This window comes from Perna viridis, chromosome 15, assembly GCF_037379345.1.
Source record: "Perna viridis isolate PV_CMFRI_1.1 ecotype Kerala chromosome 15, ASM3737934v1, whole genome shotgun sequence".
Lineage (NCBI taxonomy): Eukaryota > Metazoa > Mollusca > Bivalvia > Mytilida > Mytilidae > Perna > Perna viridis.
This window is the reverse complement of record NC_142459.1, coordinates 11,418,366-11,445,266: the sequence shown is the minus strand read 5'-3', so window position 1 is coordinate 11,445,266 and position 26,901 is coordinate 11,418,366. Positions and strand designations below refer to the sequence as shown.

The 26,901-nt window shown below is 32.9% G+C and overlaps 1 protein-coding gene across 2 annotated transcripts; it reads right to left on the bottom strand.

Moving 5' to 3' along the window:
* Positions 1-502: 502 nt before the first annotated feature.
* Positions 503-13,862, bottom strand: LOC148596927 (uncharacterized). Of its 2 annotated transcripts, none has more exons than XM_088563555.1 (8): positions 13,735-13,862; positions 9,555-10,091; positions 9,178-9,284; positions 7,176-8,381; positions 6,947-6,977; positions 3,184-3,455; positions 2,873-2,894; positions 503-2,488 (listed from the first exon to the last, which is right to left on the bottom strand). In XM_088563555.1, the coding sequence occupies exons 2-8, from the start codon at positions 10,078-10,080 to the stop codon at positions 2,199-2,201; spliced, it is 2,454 nt and encodes an 817-aa protein (XP_088419681.1). In that variant the 5' UTR covers positions 10,081-10,091; positions 13,735-13,862; the 3' UTR covers positions 503-2,198. The 2 variants fall into 2 exon arrangements, with proteins under 2 accessions (XP_088419681.1, XP_088419682.1); XM_088563556.1 differs by lacking the exon at positions 13,735-13,862 and adding an exon at positions 11,489-11,780.
* Between the last annotated feature and the right edge of the window lie 13,039 nt (positions 13,863-26,901).

Below are 26,901 nucleotides of genomic sequence, written 5' to 3'. Positions count from 1 at the left end.
CTTTCACGTCTTTTATAAATGCCTGTAAATCTGAGCTTTTGAAAGATACCATTGCCCTGTATGTTTTGGTGATATAATTCGGCTGCTTTATATTTATATCTTAAAATATAGTTGGCTTAAATTTTATGATTTATCTCAACATTTGTAAAGGTAACATTTATGTCAGTTGCCGTATAAGAACAAATACTAAGCGTTCGTGCTGAAGTGGATATAACATGTACAATGTCAACTCACGCTTACGTTTAAACTGTTTCCTGTTCGTCATGTTTGTCAAGTGTTTAAAATCTGTCGTCGAAATTTCCTTTTGCTTTATATTGTTTTGTGTATCTGATTGAATGGAATTTTACATATTGAGTGCACCTTCTGAATGGTTTCCTTCCAAACCATCGTGTATCGTTCATCGTACAGGTGGTACGATCCGAGTACTGTATATCTGAGTACAAATGTTAAGTATAACCAAATGATCAATTTATTGTATTTGAATATTGTACAGTTTACAAAACACTATACTAAATTTATTTATATGTAAACAATGTGATACAAACAATACAAAATAAATACACATGTTCTGGTATGCAAGAATAATGTTTCATTTGTTCTTTCTTCTCTAAAGAAATGTGTTACAACTATAAAATAATCAATTAAGTGTGAGTCACCAAAAAAGTCAGGCAGTTGGTAATACATGGTATGGAAATACCAACATTTTGAAATATTATTCTGATTTCTTGTACATTCAATAAAAAGTTTTTTTAAATATAATTTTCGTTATAATACTTGTAAGTAATAAGTTCATTGAAATGCACTGATGATGAATATTTCATGGGCAGCTGATTCTGTCAAAAACTCCTTTGTCTAAATGCTACTGAAACATTTTCGAGAAAATTCGTTTATTGAGTGATTAAAGAATAGTCTTTTTAAATTAAGAAAGCATCCATGAGTGAACTAATATTATCAGATCGGAGAATTTTCGCAATTTGCAAAAACGTACATTTAAGTTTCTTGCACCATTCAATATATATAGCATTAAAATAGAAATATTAAAAGAAATGTGAACTCACATGTATGACAATAATAAATAAAAAAAAAGAATGGATAATCCAACTATTGAGCTAAAAGCCATACAAGTTTATGTTTGTTAAGATTGATAAGACAATTGCCTTGGAGTTTTCATTTGACAAGACTTATTTTTTTATCTAAGCTTGTTAAAAATTATTATTTTTGATATACCCATGTAAATTCTAATTATATTTCTGTTAATTTATCGATTAAAATTATGTGAGTGTAATGCAATATCGGCAAGAGAGCAGAATGTACTGAATTTTGATTTTTTCATAATTGTATACGAAGAATACAGATTATTGTTTTTCAAGTTCTTTGTTGGTTTTTTATGGGTAAATGACATTATTTGGAAAAGTAAAAACCAACTTTCGTTTGTTTGATATATATTTCCACTCACAGAAACATAAATATATCATGAACATATGGGCAAACCACTGTATAAAGTAGGGTCAGAAAGGTATATAAACAATTATTGTGTTTGAGCAAATTCAACTTCAAAATCAAACTGGTAAAATTGAACCTATTGTTAGTACCTTGCTAACGACTAGGGGCTTTAGGTTTGCATCATTTCCATGAAATTTCAGATAAAATTAGTACATTGTTTATTTTCTTTATGCTTGGAAATTTTAGGAACACATTATGTGTGTTACTGTTACAGGTCATGGAAACAAGTTCGGATTTTTCACCGGTATTATAAGCTGTCCAACAAACATGCTTTTTAGACTAAACAACACTTACTTTCCTCATTTTTAACACCATACTACAAGATATTCAACATTTTGTTCACATTTTAATCATGTTTAATTTCAGATCATTTCGTTTTATTCAGTATAATTATTGTTTGCTGAGAAATGGATAATTTTAAAACACTAATATATATTTTGTTTTGCATTCTGCATTTGAGGAATTTAAAATATCATTTTTTACCAATGCTTAAACAGTGAAAGACATTCGGTAAAAAACGATTGTGGCCATCGACTGCTCTTTTAATACCAATAAGTTTAGAAAATAGTATGTCTTGAAAAAGGACGTATTTGTTAACACATAAAACAAAATGACAAAAATACTAATACTGGAAAAATGAAATATTTGCAAACACATCTAAAAATAATATGACTAAAGTACGCTAACTTTGCCTCTTAGGCATCTCGCAAAATCTGGGAGATGTTCTTTCCAACATTACACAGAGCCTGGGCTAGGTCTATCATTTTGTCTTTCCCTGTTTTCCCAGGATGTTCTGATCTCCAGGTAGTTAACACTTCTCTATTGATTTTAATTATTTTATCTCCTTCATATTTCTTCCTAAGCCAAAATGCCAGTTTATGACCGAGTTGTACAGACAACAGCAGACTTTCCATAATAACTTCAGCTGATATTGCATCCAATATCTTGTCAGTAGGCTCTTCCATCCACAATTCGTCTGGAACGGCTAAAACATCATCATTATATTCGTATAATTTCGATTTGTTTATTGGGAAAAGTTTTATTTTGGGATCTATTTACATGTTTGATTTCTAAACTCGACTCTAAAATAAGTTAACAGTTAAGTTTGCTACATAAAGTTTATATATACATATATTCATTAGTAAGAATGGTCATTCATTTGCCACTTTCGATGTCTGAGAAATAATAAAAGTAGATGTAATACAGATCAATTTATGTCATTTTCAACATCATTCCGACTGATTATCTTTTTATATGAAAATACACGAAAGGATGGAATTTAGATTGTATTTGCATATAGTTCTACGCAATGGAAAACGTTGAAAATGCTATTTTATATCTAATAATATGCATCGCTAAGTTTACTCACACATTGGCTCATCTCTAATAATCTAAAATGGTATACGTAAAAAAAAAAAAAAAAAAAAAAAAATATCAGAATTTTCGTTATAATTATCATTAACAAAGTCAGCATGAAAATCATTAAGAAACGAAGAGAAAATAAAGTTTTATATAAGAATACGTTCAGACCGTTTACTTATCATTTTATAATAATAACAATGGTAAAATTGATATAGTAATACGTGCATTCGTTTTAATTTAAAACGTAAATGAATAATTACTTTTATTTTGAGATGACAAAATATAAAATAAACAAGAACAAATTAAAACAAAGCTCACTTTGCAAGTTGCGTGAACATCCAGTTTTACGTCCCGAATAGCTTTGACAATGTTGCCGACAGTTCCGTCCTTCTTTGCGTTCCACGTTATTAGACACATGAATATTACATTATTTATATTTGCACCATAGTCATGTTTAATATTTTCTATTTCCTCTTGTTTTAATCCCATTTTCAGAACCAATCTTTCTATATCATTCCAGGAAAACTGGAGGGCTAATTTCGCGAGATGAAGTTCTGTTAGCTTTTCCGTCAAATATGACCCACTTAAACCTAGAGTGGAACATTAAGTAAATAATAATGCAATAACATTTAGTAGAATAATCATCTCTTAAACACGCAGGGTAGTTAAGGTACTTTCGTTTAGGTTTCTACAAGGGGAGATTACTCTGTCATATCGAAACGTCGACGCCATTGCCTTCGCTTAGATCATATCGAGGTGTTTTTTAATATTTCCCGGGGCTTTATTATTCAGATTATACATGTATAAGGAAGAAATAAAATGTTTCACTCAAAATGTTATTGCAAGACTATAGAACACAATATTTAAAAGAGGAAATATACCATTTTGTGAATGTGCATATCATTATTCGTGGGCAGAGCTTTTTTCCTTTATGAGGCATGTACCCTTCTAACAAATATACAAGCACAATCACAATCATCTTGTCTGTCTAGTAATAGTGTTGCTTGCAATTTTCTTAGCTTGACATATTGTTACATATTTGGTCCATAGTTATAATATAATGTGTTTGACATTTTTTTCCTGGTTCTTATTATGATGGACATGGTTTTATGAAGTGAAAATTGTCAATATCTTGATATAAAGATTGAAATGACCTTTAAAGAACCCTGATATTAGGTGTCTTATAAGCTGTATATAAGATGACAATCCAATCATAGCATGTAATCGATTATAGTGAAAGTCTAAGTATAGATGTATAACTATATTATGAATATTTATATATTTCAGGATGCACCAAATTAAATTATTGAGTTAAAGCTGATACCTCCAACCATTTATTATGTCATGCCTTGATGTTGGATAGGTCAATAAAATAATAACTTTCTTATACTGACTCTTGAGAGGTGTCTTGGCCACATGCAATAACATGGTATTAGGAATATGTATGCATATATGTACATATATAAAAGTCAATGTAACAAATGATGCAAGATATTTTTTCAAACTGTTGTTTGTTGATGAACAGGAATTGACATTTTCATGTTCTGAAAAAAGAACAAAATAACGAAGACACTTGCACTTATTTATAGACCACACATGTAGCTCTAATTTACTGTATGTATTTACAAAAAAAAAAAAAAAAAAAAAAAATGAGAAAGTGTTTCTTAAAATTTCTTAAAAATTCTTTAAAAATTAAGTACTTCACTTTGCACTTGTGAAAACAACAGAAATTCCCTATAATAGTACTTTGTACTTCTCCAATAAGTGCAGATGTATATGTATGATTCCTTTATATACATGTATAGCAAAGCTATAATGATGAACTAATTTATTTTAATTTTCTATGTATGACCTTTAATATTTATATACTTGTTCAATCACTATTACCACTACAAAATATAAATCAGTTTTCTTCAAAAATTACATATTTTTCTATCCATATAATTGTTAAATCATCAGTGAAAACATCTAATGGTTACTGGTTTGTTTGATTGTTACATACATGCATGTAAATGTAAAAGGGAACAGTAGTTACAGTAAGTATTCAAACTATAAATGTTACTGGTTAAGCATGTTATCAGTACTAGTGTTCTGCAGAAATGGAATACACAAGTCCATGATACTAAATGAATGTTTCTAATTAATAAAGTATATGGTTCATACAGACTCTGGAGAAATCAAACTTAGTCTTTTCATGTTCATCTTAGATTAAATAAAAAGTTTGTTCTACATGTATGTATTGCATGAGCATGTACTAGCAAATTAATTTGCTGTTTAAAGTATATGATTATATAAAGTATATATGTAGCTCTTAATAGAAATATTTTAACAAATATGTACATATGAATATGAATACATTTGCAATTTTTGTAGATTGAAACTCAAATATTAAAAAAAAACAAACATCCAACCCATGAAACATATCTCTTGGAGTTGCTTTTTATGAATGCAGGTAGTGGTGAGTAGCGGTCAGATCTAGTATCAAACCGTTATCATAATGTTTGATCATAAAAAATATATGCCGTTTTACGACAAAGCTTATCTATAACCATATAGACTGTCGAAGTTTTTTGAGAGAGAAAAAAATCATCAATACACCAGCTTAATGATTATCATTTATTCACAGTTAGATTTTCCTACATGTGTCATATAATTCGGAGCATGTTTAGGCGACACAACCCATATCGTTTTATTAATTCAGATTAAAAATCAGAAATGATTAAGCAGTCGCCAGAACCTGAATATATAAAAAGCATACTAGCACATGAAATTATCTCTTACACCGCTGCAAGAAAATAGATCCATATATCAAAAGACATCAAATTAGATTCCGCATTTTTTACCCAAATAAACAAAAAAAATAACCCAGTAAACCTGTTAAGCCGAATAGCACAGGGGCGGATTCAGGCGGGGGCGTGCCGGGCGTGCGCCCTCTCCTGTAAAATTTGCAAAGCATGGGTTGTCAAGGGTAAATTTTGGCGATTTTAGATTGAAACTTAATATCTCGCTAATGTTACCACAAAATATACTTACATTGGACCCACGCTAAAGAAATATTTCTAAAATTTAACCTGAAGAAATTATAACTGCGCACCTCAATATAAAAACCTGGATCTGCCCTTGGAATACCATATTATTTTGTTTAATTTAATAAAATTTCAATAAAAACACTTGATGTCTAACCTCATATCAATACCACTTATTCATTTCTATTTACATGTATTTACATGACTACACCAGTTGTTTCCTTTCGATATTCAAGTTGTCTACAAATGTTGGACGCATACAAAGCCATTTGGTGTTTAGATAGGCAAACAAGCGACATCAATTGATTTATTACATAAGTACTTTGATTTCAATTAGAAGTTATTTCCCATTTCTGCGTTCGTGTTTTAATGAGCTTGTATTAAAATTTAGTCATTTTAAAAAAGTGAACATTTACTTCAACATATTGAAGAAATACGCCGGATATGCTACTATGTCATATATCGTAGCTATTCCAAATCGAGATCCGATATTAAAAACTGATCACCTGTATAAAGTTTGCAGAGCAAATCGGACAGCGGGAAAGTCAAAATTCTGATGTTTTCAATGGATTTTATCAATTTTGCTAATCGTAGGCATTACACTTTTCTATAACTACTTTTAACGCTGCATTTGTTTAAGGTATTGGCTATATGGATCTGTTAGGACTTTTTTGGTTTTCTGTGAAGTTCGTCCATATGTCTTTAAGTGTCATTTTACATGCTTACTTTCGATTCTAAATGTAGACACAATAAATAAAGTAATTTTTATCTCTTGCTTTCTTATATCATAGCTTTTACAGTAACATATTTATCATCTGGCAGAAATAAGTGCGTTTTAAAGTGGTCCGTAAATTCCATCATATTTTTCCCCGGAAAGTATCTTAACTGCCCTGCGAAGGTCTACCTAAAGGACATCATTTTTGGGAGTTTGAAACACTATACTTCTCCTACTTATTATTTTAATGAAGTGGATATCTTTTTTTTTATCGTATAAGCTATAGTTCAGGAAACCTCTCCCTCCATCAAACTATATCAATTGGTTAACTTATATATACCTTCACATCCTTCTGTACATGGTTCTGAATTCTGCAAATATAATGTGAATCATTTGAAATTAATGAAATATTTATATGATAAAATGTTATGTAGCTTTTTAATCAAAATATGCAGATAAATTCAGTTATTGATTGTTCTTCACAATTATAGAATATACTAACAGTTTTATTTTTATCCTTCATCTTCTATGATTATTGTGATAAAAAAATTTTTTTTTCCTTAAATTACCTTGCATGTTGTCCACACGGCCTTGATTTCCTTTGTAATTGTATGACCATGGTCTTGACATTTCCAGTCGTCCATGCCTTGACCGTAGCAGGGAAATGTAGCATTATAGCAAGGGAACTCTGTTTTAAATTTAAAGCTCTCTTTGATCCCACCTTCCGAAGATGTCACGGTATAGCTTTCTAGAATACTCGCCACGATATTTTTGAGGCATTCATATATACCGGCAGCGGTGTCACTGACAATGTTAAAGCAAGAATTCTCGTGAACCAGAAAGATATCAATTCTATTTGACCTCAGTATGGCAACAAGGTCTAGATTTTTCTTGACTCTAACAACAACCATCCCTGAATATAACATCACCGCGTCATTGTATCTTTTTATTTCATACATATTGATACATGATGCTATGAACCTGTAACCAATAGCTGGTGGCAAAATCTTACCGGGAAATTTAAACGACAAACCTATTGCCCTTCTATTTAAACTTTTGGTAAAGATTTGAGGATTGACCTCACTTTTTACAAGGCAAGGGACGTAAAAGATATCAGACTTCTTTAACCGTCCGGAGTCGTCGTATTGACGCGGAGTTGCAAGGATATCAAGATGATTCATAAGCGAAATCAGGAAATCCTTGTGTTTGAACAAATATTGTTCTTCATTCCAAATGATTTCAATATCTTTTCGCCTCAAAACTCCATTTTCGTTCATAGATTGTACAGTTCTTTGACGATGATCTCTACAAAAACTCGTATCAGTGATTAATGACTGTAAAGCTTTGATCAAGAACTGTGGTGAGATGACAATGCTATCATTGAGTCCTGGTACAGGGAAGTATATAATATCTCCCTGTGCGTGGTGTATCTTTAAGAACAACTGCAAATCTTTTTCTAGCAGAACTTCAACTGGGTTATTTTGATTGATATATCTCAGGGTATCCAATTCCATAATAGCATCGCCACTTTCTACCGATTTGTGTATCATCATTTTGAGACAGATCCATGATTTTGGTAGTTTTTCACCCCACGAAGGCTGGTTACAGAGCAGATCAACTAAAACATCTTTAAGTTTTTCATAACCAGGATCGTTAGGATCCAATGCGTTAAGAAACAATCTGTGTTCTAGCACTAAGTGGTTTAGTGCCGTTGTGCCTTCAAACATCTTCTCTATTTCAGTGAAAATAGTACTGATCTTCTCATCTACTTTGGACTATAGTATATATCAATTAATGAAAGTTTACAGTAGAGATTTAATTAAGAATATTAAATCAAATTGACTGATCCTCAAAAATATTAACTAAGTTCATGTAGAAATGAACACAGAGTGATTCATTTATGTGATATTTTATTTGACTAGCTTAGATATATTTAAAAGACACTTTAAAATTCTTGCAATTAAACTTTTTTTATACGCTGTATAAATATGTTTTTTTTTACTTAGACTGTGAAGTCTTGTACAAATACAGGCGGGAACTTATACCGCATTATCATACCTATTTAAATTCCCTTTATACACAAAACCCTGATAAAAACAATGTTTAATAAATCTATAGCAAAATTTGTTAAAATCACAGTAAATTAAATTCACAAAAATTGAAAATCACCTCCCCTGAACAAAAAAAGGAAAAGAAGAAAAATGCAAAAAAAATGTCAATACAAAATATAATACTTTATACAATGAATATATATATATATATATATATATATATATATATATATATATATATGTATATTGTTTTTTCATGGCTGCACTCCTTCAACATTTGTTTGAAAATATAAATATAGTATTGAAAAAAAAAATCTTTTAAATAGATATGATATTCAATCTATTATGATGGATATCTCAAATTATAATCACTTGCGACAAGATTACTTGTAGACTTAACATATGGACTGGTTGAAACTTCAACACCTGTTATCATATTATGGCAATCTACTTTTTTGAATAACTACACAGTTAGTCAAGTTCAACCCTAAGTCTCATCAGCTCTCTGAATTACTCTCACCTCTGGAACTTTGTCCTTGTGTGTACATACTATCAATATTTTTGGGAACCTTTCTGAACCTCCCCTTGAGTAAGACTCGATCGAGTTCACCCAGAATAACGTGAATTCTGTTAAAAGATTAAAAATGTTAAAAACTAAAATATGTCTAAGAAATATCATTGAACATGAAAATATATATATACATATTCAAAACACCTCTTTATAAAGTCTTGAAATTTCCTCTTAATCGCTATTTTTTTTCTCGCAAAAACAAATCAAAATGTTTCTTCGGACGACCACATCGTCTTACCATTTTACCATCTCCAAAACTATGAACACTAACGAATGCATATGCCGTCCAGAAATGTACAAAAATTAAATTATTTAAAAATACCCACCCCGTGTCGTTGGTTTACCGTAACGCCCTGGAATTAATGGCTCGGTCTCTAAAGCTTCATCAAAACCTTTACTGCCATCTATCACCAGAATATAAATTCCTCTGTATGTCAGGAATGATTGATGCGTTGAATAGAATGGAGTTTGTCCTCCAAAATCCATCATGTTTATCGGTGCCAATGCACGGTCTAAGAGTCCCTTTCTTTCTCTTCTCAAACCTTCTTTTTTTATCTCATTGATATCAAAATGTTTGCACTTTGCGAATGGTACTTTCAGTTTTTGTATTTGTAATTCTTGCTCTTTATTTTCTTTCATTTCAGTAGTCGACTTAGTATTTAGTTTTACGTTTTTTGAATGTTGTGAGTGTTCGCTACTGGTTCCACTCTTCTCTGGCTCCTTACTGATACAGTCGGTTTCCTCTTTCGAATCGTTCGATACATCTTCTTTATTTTTCTCATCTTTCCCGGTGATAACTCTGGAGTGTTCTCCCCGCTGTTTGTTTAAAAGATCTCGATAGGCAACATCCATTATATCTAATTCTTGAAGAAAAAATCATTTTTAATTTATACAGTAATAATTATTAAATACATTTCATCAAAGAAAACTATATCTGTCTATGTACAAAAATCTTAATGAAATTGATTTACATCAGCGTGATTATATATAGCAATGTCATAAATGAGAGAAATATTAATTTCAATTTGAAGAAAAATTAAAAAAAAATGTTTTGCCTGTGGCCAGAAAAAAAAATAAATGAATTTGAACAATGGGGAAAAAATAATGTTGTATTCTATTTTTCATAAAAAAAAGATTAGGTAAAACAAAATTAAAAAAAGAAAAGGAAGAGAGAGGAATCTAATGTACATATTGCAAATGTACAATAAACTGCCATTCAACATTTTGAATTATGTATGAAGAAGTATGTAACAGATGCCTTCAATATTAACGAAAAATTCATGTTATTATGAGCAACTAAATGGATATCAAGATGCAAACTATGTACACAGCTCTGAACTTTTACAGTTTCTAAAACAACTTCTTAAGTGCATTATTCAAGAATGAACTAATTCAGGCGGCTTGAGGATGGCGACCATCAACAATCTCACTGAATCATCATTCATGGAACTCGCTTCATAAGCAGAAAAAGTACATATATTTAAACTGCGTACAACATCTCACGTCAACTGGCAGGTCGAAAGACCAACACATCCAAACCAGACAGAGATGGTTACAAACCTAGATAGACCACTTTTAAATAGAGAAGATATATCAAATGCTCTTGATCTGACTCCTGGAGAAGACCTTGATGTTGATACTGGCCCAATCACAAAGGATGAAATCATAAAAGCCCTACCAATAAGGACTGGGAAAGGCCAGGACCGAACCAATTTTTTACCTAAAGCCTTGAAGATCAACCCGGAAAAAATCTACGATTGATTGATTGTTGCCCGCGCAGCAATATTTCGGCTATATTCAGGGGATGGACACGAAACAGATGATAAAATAAACATGTGATGATAAATTGAATAAGACACACACAAGGATAATGAGGTCAACAAATTTTGATTGCCACTTGAAATTGGGAGAGGTGTGCAGGGTCGGGCAATTTAGCCTTTTCTGGCGGGGCCTTACGGTTCCATCTCCGGTAGAAGGGTAATTTCACAAGCGAGGAACGTGGTATACTTCCCAACATGTTGCTCCACTATGGTTTGCGGTAAGGTTTTCCGTATTAAGGCCTAACAACCCTAGAATGTCAGAGCTACCCTTTACCACCATCTGGGACAGTCCGACACACAACCCAATTGCTCTACAGGTAGAGCGTCCTAGTCCCATTCCTACCAGGGTTCTGAGCACTATTTAGTTGCCTTTTATGACAAGCCTAGCCCTTCTGCGGGCCTATCATTTTGACACCCGGACCTGCCTTACAGCACCTTACGTGAACGCTTTGAAAACAGCAATAAGCTTCCACAGAAGAGCAACCTGGACCATTGCCGAAATCTGGAGAGGAATTCAGCTACTGCGGACGATCATGTATTCGCCAAATTGCCCGGTTACGGGTCATGATCGAGAAGTCCATATATAGAATGTCAATGATCACCCATCTACATTAACTTCGTGGACTCCAAGAAGGCCTCAGCCTAGTTGACAGAAACACACTTTGGAAGGTACTATGAAACTGTGGAATCCCTGTCAAAATAAAGATTATCCAAGGACTCTACAAAAATACAAAATGCCAAGTCTTCCACAATTCAACACTCTCACCCTCCTTCAATGAACTTACAAGGAATACACCAAAGTTGTCTACTGACACCCCTTTTTTCTATATAAATGTGCAAGAATTTTAATTGGATATAATATACAATCATCAATTTACTGAGATTGCTACTTGCCCATTTGATATATTTTGGGGTACTAAAAGACGATGTAAACATCACTCTAGATTGGTCATGCAAATTGATTGTAAGGACTGGATATTTCCATCCCCCTCCTCAGAATAAAAATGGTCGGTATTTCAACACACAAACAAACACAGACAAATAACAATGGAAACTTCAAAATAAAACAATAAATGTATATCACTCGATTTCCTCGTTTACAATACGTCGAACTCAAAAGTAAATCTCTTTAAGGAGTAATCGGAAAAAAATATTATAATTGGTTTCGACGTATTTATATTTTATAATTTCATTCATGAAGATCATTCTTGTGCAAACATCAATATCAATTTGCGAAGGAAACGGCAGTGTAAATTTTTTAAGACTCTGTCAATTTAAGTATTACAAATATAAGGTTAAACATCACAGTTCAAATTCTGTCTAACACTAACCCATTTCATTTTATAATAATTGAATTTGACAAGCCAGGAACGCAGTGACAAAATTAATATTTCCGGTCAATCATATATTTTGATTTTGCATATACAATACTTATCTAGATACAATAAAAAAAAAAAAACAAACAAACAAAACAAAAAAAAAAAAAAAAAACAAAACAAAAACACAAAAACAAAACAAAACAAAACAAAAACGTTGAAATAACACCATTTATTTTTCTGATAATTACTTGCACAATCGCAAAACTGTTGAAGGTCTGATAGTGTTACGCCAATTCTTTAGCCAAATGAAAAGGAATGAACAAAATGTAGTCTTTTAGTTTTTATTTAAATAAAGAGTCATTCATTTTTGTAAAATTATTCCCTCCAAATAGGACATGCATGAGGTAAAGTAGGCAAGTTTAGGTTAACGGAGAACAATAGACAAAGTCATTTGCACACGATTGCTGCATTCTCGAAATACAATATTGTGACACAAAATTGCTGTCAAATCTGAGTATACCACAAATATATATTTAAGAAAATAGAAAAATAGAGAAATAAACTTCACGATATAAGCACTATATGATATCAGAACTTATTTCTCACATAACACAAGGGGAAAGATACACATAACAAATAACACGAATTAACGAAAATGACATGCACAAAGAAAAAAGATATATTGAAAGCCTTGGACTACACTAAAATTTGGAAGCATTGGTAAAGTTAGCGTAATCTTCTTTTCTAGTTATTATATATGACCTTACAAATTATGTTTTATATCATAAGTGATAACGAGTGGTGTTGTTTCTTTTATATTGAAGTATTTAGGGGTAATAATGATCGGACAATGTACAATTCAAAAATATAATGTCAAAAAGGGAATGTTCTGTAATTTCACCCGAGGATACACATTTAAGGACAAACATTGGTGAATAAACAGTTAAGTAGCAATCGTTCTAAAAGTCAGACAGAAAGTGAGCCATGCATGTTAAAAACCTACAAAATGCAATCTTATTTCTTGTAAAGCATATGTAGACTGAAAAAGCTTCGTTTGTCAGGTGGATTTTATTCCACCATGAATCACTTTACCACTAGCATTGTGTGAAATTTATGTGGACCAGACATTTATTGACATATAACATTCGTGTTACTCTAAACGTATCAATTTTTGCGGATTCTGTGAAGTTAACATCTTGGCGGGTATCAATTTTCGCGATTTCCAAACAACAAAAAATGATTTGTGTTGTATAGTGTTGAATTCAATTTCGGGTGTACTATTTTTCGCGTTTTTTTGTCCACCGCTAAAATAGCAAAAATTAGTACACCGCGATAATTAGTACGTTTACAGTATGTTATGTTCCTACCCCTTAAAACCCACTTTTTACTTTCAATATTAACAGCTGCTTTATAGATATGAAGATCAATCCCTTCTGTTGATTGTCTAACTTGCTCGGGTATTTCACCTTTTAGCACAGTTGTTATGGCTGTTTTACCAACAGCTTCGTTCCCCACACTCAATATCTTCCCAATGTATGACAAATAAAATCCTGATCTCAGGTTAGAAGCAAACGTTTGAACATCTTGTGTTGAAAGGTACGATAGTTCTAAAAAAAATATGTAAATAAATTGTTCCCAGTATCGTGCTCTCAAGCTGATTGAAATGAAACAATACTGAACAGTTGTAGCAGCGCTGCAAACATAACCTAACTATTTATTTTTGATTTTCAATGAAAATGTACGAAATTCATGACACAGAAACATCTGCATCCCACGAAAAGTGGGAGTTATATGTCTGGATGTAGTTTTGCTAAACAATTGCTTATTTTTTTCCCGAAAAAAGATGATTTCAAATGTCTTCAAACTTCAGATGCACGTATTTCACACATTCGGCCAGATAACTATTTGTCTACATTTGAAGATCAGAGTAGATCACATTGATTGTATTGGTGATCCCAGCGCACTCATGATAAGCGAATCTGTTGAAAATTGAAATAAAAGACCCAAGTTGTGGGAAACTCTCAAGTTTACATTAGGAGAATAATTTATACTTTTGGAAGACAAATCTATCCAACTAGTAGGGCTACATGATGATACATATATCTGTCAGTTTACTTCGTTTTGAAGAAATAAGAAGTTCGAAGGAGTAATCATGGGAACCAAGGTCATAGAATCTTCAAATGTTAAAAATGGATTTTTGCCTAAACGAGGTTTTAAAAAGTAGCAACAAATACAAAAACAAATACTTTATTTTTTTTTGGTCGACAATTAGATTCGTAAATGGAAGGTATCAGTGTACCTGAAAATCTTATTCTGGATGATGAGTGGGGGGATGTACAGGGGTTATTTCACCCTATGTACTAATCAAGTTCCATCCTTTCTCCAAAAAATATGAGAAAATCAAAATTATATATTTTTCTAGCAAAACATAGTGTAATGTAAAAGTCGGAATTATAGCAACTATTACAAAAATCTGCATAGGAAAAAAACACAAAACATTCAGCCTTATTTAGGCCACAAGTCTTGTTTTGTTCAATTATTCAAACATGTAATTTAAGTGTTCATCAATTTAAATGAAGATATTGATATGTTACAACAACGATTTGTCACTATGTTAATACAAAGTACTATACTATAGACAGAAATCTACATATTTATTAACTGACTTAAGATTGAAAAAGTCGAGAAAATGCCCTTTATTCTGTTTTTGTTTTAATTATCGTATTGTACTTTTTCACTATCTATTGTTCTCCTTCTAATTTGCAATTTGCATGAATAATGTGAATGATGATCCTATGTCCTCCAAGGAGAGGATGATCAAATACTACTGTCGTTTGTTTCAGTCCCCTGTCTTCATTACCCCAAATATTTACAGATCTAAAGCTGAAGAATAATTCATATGTAAATATGAAGTGTCTTTTGAAAGGTAAAGGTAAACTGTACTACGTTTTGTCAAGCTCCGGATCATGGTGCTCGGAATAATTCGACAGACTTCACTGGCAACAGCTTTAGTATATAAACTAATTGCATTTATAGGATTTATCTTTGACATTTGAATAACAAAGGAAAATCTGGGAAGACTTTGTTCTGCCAATTTCATCAGTGCTCGACCTCAAATTTACCACAGCGGTGCTTTGGAGTGGTCTGTAGACAAACGCCCTTAAATGCGCTAAAATAGCGTGCGAGTAAAATATACAACTAACAATGATTAATCATTACATTTCTATCAAACATTCTTTTTTCTTTTTGTTTATTTTCCATTGAAAAAGTGACAAATAAATAACTTAATACCTTAATTCAACATACCGATGTATATTTTTGGTACATTATAAATTCATCTAATGGTCAATCACAAACTTATTTACTGATGGTACTCATTGGAGGTACAAGATCCTGAGACCTCACTTCTTTCTCGTATTGTTTATTTCCGTTAAACGTTACCAAATATGATTGAAAGATATCCGTTTACATTTCTATTTCGAAAATTCAACGTCAATTATATAAACATATAAGATTGAACACGATTTCAAACAAAAATACATGTGAATAAAATGTCTTAACAGCATGTATTTTGATTGAACAAATGTAAAAGAATTTTTTGGAAGAAAGACGATAAACGTTCTCCTCTATACTTGACGTCATTCCCCTTAACCCATACTATCTATTACAGTGTCATTGTATGCATTGAATTAAAATAATAAGTAACAAATTTATTTACATATCATGGTAATTAAACATTGTATTACAAATTTATGTATTAAAGTTTACTATGATTTTTCAATACAATCATTCAGTTTCCCGGTGCTTTTGTGGTTAAATAATAATAGATAAGTAATTATTAAAAACGAGAAATATCATATATTTTGAACATCAACATGTATATAGATCTTTGTCAAAGTGTTTGGCTAATTAGTTATTCAAATTGTATATCAAATCGTATTAGTTTTTTTTTTAAATCTCATAAAATATAATATGTCCAAAAAACTAGTTATATGCAATTATACAGAATAAATTGTTATTGATTTTAAGTTTTTTTCTGTGTTTTTATCATACAGTACTTACCTCATTAAATGTTTAAAAATACATTTTGCCATTTTAACACGATTACTGAAATAGCACATAGCAAAATTCGAATGACCTAGTAATTGTAATAATTCCCTTTTAGTGCTCAATTTTCTATTTTTTTTTAAGTAATAGGTTCTTCTCTCTAGTGTATCTATAGAAAGTTGTACCTCCATCAAATTTGAATAAAAAATAATTCCTAAATACTCTATAACATTAACATTAACTGGTCCCACTGTTTTGGGTTTAGCCATTGGAATATGAAATCGATCAAAAAATGTATACAGTAACTCCATGTTCTGATCCCCACAATGATATGGATAATCGAAAGTAATAAAATCACCCAATAAATGTAAAATATACTTAATTCCATATTTATATTGTGCTATCCAACAAACAGTTTGGGATAAATTGTCGAAATTCCAAGGGCTTGATCGACACCCAAAAACAAGTTTTGTATAATAAAAGTGATTGTCTTTCCATTTTATACAATACATATACCATTGGGAAGGCAAAATGAGTATCAACTTTAACGCATCTGATACATCAGTCTTGCATATATGTATTCCAACACCCAATTTCTGGATAATTTTAATGGCATCATCAATTCGTACGTAAGAAGGTGAACAACTATCTTTATCAATCATTTTATTTACACTTTGATGTTCAGATTTATTATGCGGTGATGATAAGTCCACAATGAGACTAGGTTTTCCGGAATATTTACCGATGGCAACCCCAATTGGATTTACACGTTAGAAGAAAAGGTAATTCTTTAAATGGACCTTCAATTAATTTATCGACATTATTAGGTTGTAATATTGCTGAACGACGATTCTTACATTCAATAGTTGGAACATAAGTGTCAGAAATCAAAGTGACAAAGCCATGGGTCAGACCATGGCACAAATAAACCACAAAATTAGAATCTGGGTGATTTTTCAAATCATGTCGAAGATTATCAACATTTACGGAAATTAAGCCAGCTACTGGGTTCTGTAGTGTACAATTCCCTATCATTATGAATAATCTCTTGCGGCCATATCTATATACCTCTTTATTTGAAGTGACGTCATTTCGCATATTAAGGAACTTATACGGTACCTTATTAATTCCCAGGGCAAAATGAAGATGTGTGCATTGTTGGTGTGCAAAGGGCACATGAATTGACCTTGGCATTTTCTATTACAATGTTTAGCAAAGCAGTGTGCTTGACTGACCATTTAAACTTAATGTTACTGTCTCTAAAGGCTGAAGCTGCCCTTGCTGAGAATTGGCAATGATAATCGTAAATTTAGGCCCGAAAACATTGTAAATATCAACAATACTTGCTTCATTTCTATCAAATTCTACTCGTCTTTCAGGGAATTTCATAAACATAACTCTCTTATATTTCCCAAAAGCTATTATGAATTCTCTAGTTGTCAAGCCTTTAGCTAATCTAGAGTCTTCTTGGTTCGTAAAATTAACAGTACTTCCCCTGGGACTTGGTTCGTGGTGGTTCTTGTCATCAAATTTTGGGATTAATATTGCGGAAAAGTTTGTCTTTCCCTTCCCATATTTTTTTCTTTAACACATCTGACACAATGTTAATATGGGGAATTCATTCTGAAGGAACCCCAAATTCTGAAATGGGAATACGATAACCACTAGTTACTGAAGCCGCCTTTGCCGATGCTGTCGGAGTATGTCCAGCGCTTTCCCGTCTCAATGCGTCATATACTGTTGAAAGCGAATGCCTTTCATTGTTTTCATTATTCCCATCAAAGTTTGCTGCATAGACTGCATCGATTTCACAATACAGGTTATAACGTTCGAGTCAATGGGCGCTGCCATATTGGAACTATTTGTATGTCGTGTATCCATGCCCGGTACTCCATGTATGACCGTATCATGCCTATTACTTCCTTCCGCGATATCACTTGTCTACGTTATTGGTTGAGCCACTGCGATGGTTCCATTGTCTATTGCAGCGCTATATGAACTGCATGCATCTGAATTTTCTTGTTGCCCAGGTAGCAGGATCACCCGAGTCCCTCGGCAATTGTCCTTGCCTTGCACATTCGGCCATGTCACACAAAGAAACACAAAACTTTGTTAATAACAGTTAATTATAGTTCCATATAATATTCAGAGATATGTAAAACAATCCATACTCCAAAATTACACATTATTAAATTGATTTTAAATCCTAAATTATGACAAGTTGGCGATTAATGGAATTTTTTTGCACCTGACTTATCGTTAATCAACTGATGCTGATGCCCGATGATCTTAAAATAGCGTAGATTTCTGATGCTACTGATAAGAAGTTCATTAGATAAGTAAATATTACAGGGAACATATAGTGTGTGATTAATATGTGTAGAGTTTGTTTTATCAACATAAACTTGGCTTATTAATTATAAGCCTCATCAAAACCGTTTTTGCGATACTACATAAACGTTCGGGCACCGGTAGTTCACAGTTATTGTAAATTATGTTAAATTTTTGAAATTTTCTACCTTTTAAGTTTGAATATTTCTTGAAGATATACATTTACGTTCAGAAAATACTGAAGACGCATGGAGTGATATCATTGAGGTTTTTTTTTCAGAAGGCAGTTAGCTGAACTTAGTCTCATTGCAGGCATTTCCCAAACATCTGCAAAAACGCATTCTGTGGCAGATATTTGTTATAATTAGGTCCCATTAAAAAAAAAAAAACAAAAAACAAAAAAACAAAATCATAAGAATAAATTAGTCTGCATGCGGTGTAAAAGAAGAAACACTTCAAACCATTAAAACGAATGGCCATTATAGAGTCATGTAATTCAATGTACATAACAAAATCATGATGACAAAAACAAGAATCAGAAAAAATTTCGGTACATTGCTACGTAGAAAAAGGAAATTTTCATCACACATCCTCTATCTTTTATGTGTAGATAAAAGTCTACTTAAAACATGTGTTTCAGATTTCGCAAAAATTATGTTGTGCTGACATTGTGTTGCCCCCAGTGCTGGCCAACATTTCGCCGCTTTCTGCAAAAAAAAAAAAAAAAAAAAAAACACAAACAAAACTATATATATATATATAATAAAATCCACGGTATTATATCAGAACGATGGCAGCTCATAAAAATAAACTAAAAAATGTTCAAAAGACTTTAACTTTGATGTAATGCATAAACATGAACTGAAACAATAACTTTTAAAATTGTTTGTCGTCTTTTTGTAATGGTTATATGCGCTACTGATCATTAATTTTCCGTGACAGGATACAATTGTAAAATACGGAAATATTCCCTTTTATCAAATTATATGCCTTTTGTCAAACTTAAATTTTCGAAACATTTTAATTAGATGTTGGTTAATACTTTTTAACCTTTCTTATTCATTGGGTTTATGATAAGTTTTCCAGTCATTCTTTAAATCAAAAGGAATCATTCTTACACTGTCAAAACTCTCACAAAATATAGGCGAGTACCTGTTTTTTCCAAAAAAAAAAAAAGAAGCCAAGTCGTTTGTTTTAATACACCAATCATACATTCAGCTGACTTTTTGAAATTGTTATTTGTTGTGAGTTTAGTTTTCCAAACGTTACCGTTCCATTCATGACGTTCTTATGTTACTAGGAGTTATATTGAGTATAACGTAAACTCAAGCCTAAGGAATAATAGAAGCGAAACGGGCGTCCACCTAAAGGTGGACACTTTGTAATCTTTGTGAATAATTTATTTTTATATCTGAATAAGTGGTCTCCTTAGACGACCCTAACATTGATATTCACTGGTACCTGTTGTTTAAGTAAATTATCTTTATATATAGCAACCTGTACTCTTTTCACAACATAACTGACCTTCAATATTTGTTTGGTCGTTATCAGTATCGTTCGGTAACGTTTTTCATTTTTTTTAGCATCAGGAATGTTTTGCATTTCTATTTCATATGTTCTTTAAACTTTAAAGACTCGTCTAGAAAAGCACCTAGATACCTTATACAAGAGTTTAGTTTAATAATATTATCACAAAAATTTTTGTGGTGGAACATTTTGCAAGCTGGGCACGGCTACCAAAAGTTTAAATATTATTCATCCACTTGTTGGTGGTAAAGGTACAGTTTTCGAGTTCATCAATAGCATTGATTTCTTCACTCGGTGATGGTTTGAATCGTCTGTTTGCTAAGTGGTCATCTGCGAAATCGTAAACTGTGATGGTAGGTTCCACAACATCAAAAAAAGTACCAGTATACGTATATGTCAGATATAGCCACGGACCACGACAACTTCCCTGGGGAACACTACAGTTGAGGTCACAAACTGATGAAGCGCTAGAGTTTACTTGGCAACTACACGGTATTAAGTACGAATCTACCCATTTCGAAGCTGAGTCAGACACACCATACTGTGATGCAATGACGTTTAGTAAAATGCTGTGGTCAACAGTGTCAAACGCAGCATTTAAATCTACGACTATCAATGCAGTGATCTCCTGCTTTTCCATGTCGTCAAGAATGTCATTTACGAGCCGAAGAAATGCTGACTCATATGAATGATATTGACGATATGCCGGCTGCTTTTTGTTCATGTTCATCTACTTGCTTGTTTGATCTATATAGAGCGGCCTTTTCTATTAATTTAGATAGGAACGACAGATTGCTAACTGACCTGTAAGTTGGATAATGTTAAGTTCAAGCCCAGATTTTTTAAGCAAAGGTCTTACTATTATTGTTTCCTTTTGGAACGAAAAACTCCTTTTAAAAGCTAGATTCACTCGTGGCGTGATTGTTGGCAAAAGTTCTTTCATGTATGTTTTTTTTTAATTTTAGTTGGTAAGATATCTAATTCACATGATTTGGTTTGTAACTGGTTAATAGTGTTTTTTTTATTTTTTTTCGGAGAGGTTGTCAAATGTTTCCAAAGAATAAACCTCTTTTACAGAAGATTTAAAGTTGTCGTAGTCCTTCAGTGAGTAACATATTTTCTGGATCGTTTCCATCAAATAATCGGCGAATTTGTCAGCAAGGGTGCTTCCATTTTCCACGGTTGGGATTGGATTTACAAAAGTGCACCCGGTTAATTCTATTACGAGCTTGTAAAGTGGTTTAGAGTCACCTTTTTTGTTGAGTGTCAACTGTTGTTCATTGCGGAGACGTAATTATATTTATTGAAAGCTGACTTGTAGTTTTCCTAATCATGTGGCTTTTGGTATTTACGCCAAAGTGTTTCTAAGCGGCACATTATTCGTTTTAGAGGCAAGATAGCATCGCTACATCACGGTTTTGGTGTTCTACATACTTCAGCTTTCTCTATTATAGGTGGGTGTTTATCTAGCACATTCGTAATCGTTGTTTCAAACTCGTCAACAACATTGTCAATGGAACTAGAAGCTATTTATATTTCATTTAGATCGTTAGTGAAGGCATCGTGTTCATTTGTTTGATGTTTCGGAACGAAATTGACTTACTTTCAATGTGCTCTTTTTCTGCTATCATGACCACTTTCACTGCACAATTATCTGACAGGAATGGACCTAGTTCACAAGCGAGTAAATTAACGCCAGCTGTAAGCTCAGTGATAACTAGGTCAGGGTTGTTGCCATGAATGAGTGTTGGAAAGTCAACGTGCTGAAGTTGTCCGACAGCGCAAAAGGAATTATTGAATTCGGAAATAGCATTTCATTCGTCATTAATGTGGAAGTTGAAATATCCCATGATGATTATATTCGAATATTTTAGAACGATTTCCTCTAAAAAACAACTGAGAGAAGTCCAGAATGAATTGATTTGGAGTAGACAAAGATGGAGGTCTATTTATACCAACACAATGAATAGTTATGTTTTTGACACATGAAAGCAGTCTGCGCATGATAACCTCGCTGCGACAGCAAAGGGCAACACCGCCACCAATTCTGCTTTACGTTAGCAAAACTAATTTTAAACCCGTTTTCATTTAGATCTGATGTTTCGAATTGGTGTTCTTTTTCATCAGAGTACCACGTTTTGGTCAAAATCGCAAAGTCTATTTTCTGTTCTTGGAGTAACTGGCCAACAGGTAAATCTTTTCTAACTAATGATCCACAATTTACTGTTAGGCAGGTGACATTTCCTTTAAAATTACAAACTGTGTTCCAACGTTTTGGATATGTTAGGTTTGATTAATTTACACCAGTCTGTTTCCTATGCTTTAAATGAGATTTATATTTGGTAGCCCCCGATCGTTTTCGTAATATACTCAAACCTTTCAATGTTGATAAAGTTTTATGATCAGGTTTAATCAACTGTGGTGGCACAGAGCGATAACTTATCACTTCACTTGCACTGCATATCCGTTTATCAAGGCCTAGTATACTTCTTGCGTTAATGAATAAGGTATGGACTTCTGGTAACGTTCCTTGCAAACGTCTTCAAAACGGCTTCAGTTGTCCCTATCCCAAAACCAGGAAAGGATCATACGGATTCTTCAAATTATCGCCCGATTGACAAGCTGCGTCTGCAAGACAATGGAACGAATGGTCAATGATCGCCTTGTATGGTTCCTTGAGAAGCACAACTTATTCACTAATATTCAGTGTGGTTTTAGGCAAGGCAGAAGTACTCTTGACCATTTAGTACGGTTTGAAACGCTCATCAGAAATGCATTTGATAAAAATGAACACGTTGTATCGGTCTTTTTCGATTTAAAAAAAAAACCTATGACACGACGTGGAAATATGGTATTTTAAACGATATATTTGATATGGGGTTGAAAGAAAGACTTCCTCTGTTCTAGTCTAATTCTTTATCAGATCGTCATTTTAAGGTAAAGTTAAATTCGACTTTTTCTGAGGAGAAGGAACAGAAAATGGGAGTTCTTCCGGGAAGTATTCTTTCTGTCACTCTCTTCAGTATTGAAATTAATAGTTTAGCCAAAGTTTTGAAGGACAATATTGACGGATCCTTGTATGTAGACGACTTTTTGATCTGCTACAGGGGACAAAATTTGAGTAATATTGAAAAACAGTACAACTTTGCCTCAAAAGAATTGAGAAATGGGCTTTAGAGAATGGGTTTAAGTTTTCGACATCTAAAACTGTGTTAGTATGCACTTTTGTCGAAAGCGAAAGCCGCATCCAGACCCAGATTTCTTTCTTTATGGTGATAAAATCAAAATAGTAGAAGAAACAAAATTTCTTGGTTTACTTTTTGAAACTAAACATTCTTCTCTTTTGCAATATCAAATTACTTAAATCTAGGTGCTTAAGGCACTAGATATTTTCAAAATGGTGTCCAGTACCGATTGGGGTGCTGATACCTCAATTTTATTAAATTTATATAGATCTTTGATTAGGTCTAAACTTGACTATGGATCTATTGTTTATGGTTCCGCCAAAAAAAATCTTACCTTAAAATTTTAGACGCTGTTCACCACCAGGGGTTGCGACTTTGCCTTCGTGCCTTCAGAACCTCTCCTATTGAGAGCCTTCATGCCGAGGCAAATGAACCATCCCTTGGAGACAGACGTTTGAAATTATGTCTTCAATATGTAAGTAAACTTATGGCCTACCCAGATAGCCCTGCCTACGACTGTGCCATTAATCATATTTATATTTATCGAAAACAGGAAAGCAAAACCCCTCATTTTGGAATTCGAAAAAAAACCACTTGGAAGCAATTCGTCTGGAGACCAATGCAGTGACAGCTGTTGTTTCGTCGAAATGCCCTCCATTGGAGCTTCCACATCCTTCTTTCATTTATATATTGTGAGTATAAAAAAGTCTGAGACCATAAATTATTTTTACAATAAAAAAATTCTGATATTAAAGCAAATTAAATTACCCGTTGAATGTGCTGCTGTTCAGGTTTGAACGGTTGCCATATAACGCTTCCATATTCACAGCTGAAGCTCGAGCCATCTTGTTAGCACTAAAATTGATCTTATATTTCACAGTTTATCATTTGTTCTGAGTCTTTGAGCTGTCTTTGGAAATTAAGAGTCACAAACTGAAAAGCACTCAATGTTAAAAATTTTATATTTTATTTATCGACTTCGGGAATTCGATGATGATATTGTTTTTATCTGGGTACCCAGTCATGTTGGTATTCAGGGGAATTCAGTTGTAGACAGGGTTGCCAAGAAGGCATTAAATGAAATAATAAAGGACGTCAGTTTGCCTTACACCGATTTTAAACTTTTGATAAGGAAATATATTTTTTAAATGTGGGAGAACCGATGGGACAGTCCTGAACACAACACATTCTTTTATTCCGTAAAACCCGATCTAGGCGTCCTTTAATCCGGATCGGGCACTCACAAAGAGCAAGTGGTCATAACTAGGTGTCGCATTGGACAATGTAGATCTACACATGTGCATTTGCTTGCTGGTGATCCTTGACCTGAGGGTATCCCATGTGATTGCCCTTTCTCTATCAAACATGTTCCTTTAGATTGTGTGGATTTTGCAAACACAAGGCAAAATTATTTTGACTGCGACAATATGCTTGATCTGTTCAAGACCGTTTCATAAAAAAAATAAAATATTATCGATTTATTCCTAACGGGACATCGGTTTATTTAATAAAATCTATAGTGGATATCTCCTTGATTTTTCAAAATTTTAAATGTTTTATCTTAGTAATGTTTCTTAGTGTATTTCATGTCTTAGATTATTTACCTTGTACGTACCTTTTTATATGTAAATAGCATTTTGTTTTAATTTCAACGCAAATTTATTTAAAGACAAATCACACTAACCAGTTCTGACGTTAGAAATTTCGTGAAATGTTGATGGAATGGTTTCAAGTATAAATGCATTGAAATAAGCTTCTAATAAATATAGGTCAACCTGAATTTAACAAAGATATAGCATTTCATAAATTCGTAGGTTTTTCATTTTCCGAATTCAATTAAGACGTCTCTGATCTTGCCAATATTTTTACGAATTGTCTGTAATTCATTCATAAAACATTAAATACAAAAACAAAAACAAAAAACAATGAGTTTTATCCGCTTAAAGAACCTTTTATTGTTTCCCGCCAAAAGAAAAACTAACTTTTAAACCATATTCACAGTAATCTTAAATACTTTTCACGTTAACATTTTTTTTAAACCTGCAGTAAGAAAAAGGTATCCATTAGCCGATGTTTTGAACCCTTCATTTTGTTCACCGATGAAATAAGAAAGTTAATCACATTTGTGTACTATTTCTGCAGAATTTTGTTTGGTTAATGGACGTTTCCTACTCCAAATGCTATGTCCGATGACGTTACGTCAGCGACAGAAAGTCTTTAGGAGAAATAAGATATTACAACGGCAATACAAAACTTGACTGAGAAGAAATAAGCCGAAGACAAAAAGAGTTACGACTGGAGAGAACAGAAAATTTGGCAAAAGGCGATACTTACATAAAACCTTTCTGGTTGAATGACTGTGTCTCTTCGCGTGAACAGCCCCGTGCATGTCCGGGTGTCAAAAGAATAGGCCTGCAGCAGCGCTAAGCTTTTCGGACAAGGCGACTAAATAATGCTCAGAAATCAAGCCCAGGGCCAGGCGCTCTGTCCACAGAGCAACTGGGATGTGTATCCTATGTGGTGAAAAAGGGTACCCCTGGCGTGTTACATGTTGGGGTTGTCAGACTATAATACGGAAAACCTGACTGCAAACCATAGTGGAGCACCGTGTTGGGAAAGTTGCCACGTTCCTTGCACATTAAAGAACCCTGCTGTGGCAGTCGATATGATTATGAACTCTTGCGCTACGCCACAGATAGCTAAATTGCCCGACCCTACCCATTCCTCCCTTTTATTTTGTGGCAGTCATAATATTTCGACCCTATTATTCTTGTGTCCCATCCTTTTTTTATTTCATTATCATCATTTCAGGCTCATTTTATCATGCATTTAATGTTCATCGCCTGAATATAGCTGAAATATTGCTGCTCGGGCATTAAACCCCAAAAATCAATCAATCAATCAATCGCGTGAACATGTTATAATTCGTATTCATATTTTAAGTAACACGTACCACAATGTTTATTTATAATACTTCAATAGCGAATAACTTATCGGGATCTAATGTTCAACATATACAAATGTAGTGTAACATTTCAACAGTTAGTAGTAATATTTGTCCTAAACAATAGGAAGAAAATATCGAAAAAAAAAACGCAGTTGAAGTATTTTTACATGTAAGAGAGTGCATCTCCCATATGTACTTGTACAAGTTCGTGTCTTCTTGTGCCGTACTTTGTGTCAAATTGTAATGAAAAAAAAATCTGGATTGAAATTTTCAAGAAATAAAAAGGCATTATCTATTATTGTCCTAATGTTTTTCGTTTACATTAAATAATATTTCGGCGCTCTATGCTGAAAAAAAAAGCTTTATTAAAAAGAGAGGCAGAACAAAAAAAAAATGATCCTAGAACCAAAGAAAATAAATTAGCAGGCCATACTTGTCGGTACACATACATCCTGATTGTAAGGCTATATCATTTTTCCAGTGTTCCTACTCTAATA

Bases quoted from the DNA above. Each gene is read 5' to 3' on its own strand.
- LOC148596927 (XM_088563555.1), bottom strand. From the start codon at position 10,080: ATGGATGTTGCCTATCGAGATCTTTTAAACAAACAGCGGGGAGAACAC. The intron at 9,285-9,554 runs GTGGGTATTTTT...ATCTTTTAACAG, and splicing joins CGGTAAACCAACGACACGGG to AATTCACGTTATTCTGGGTG. The intron at 6,978-7,175 runs GTAATTTAAGGA...TTATATTTGCAG, and splicing joins CCGTGTGGACAACATGCAAG to AATTCAGAACCATGTACAGA.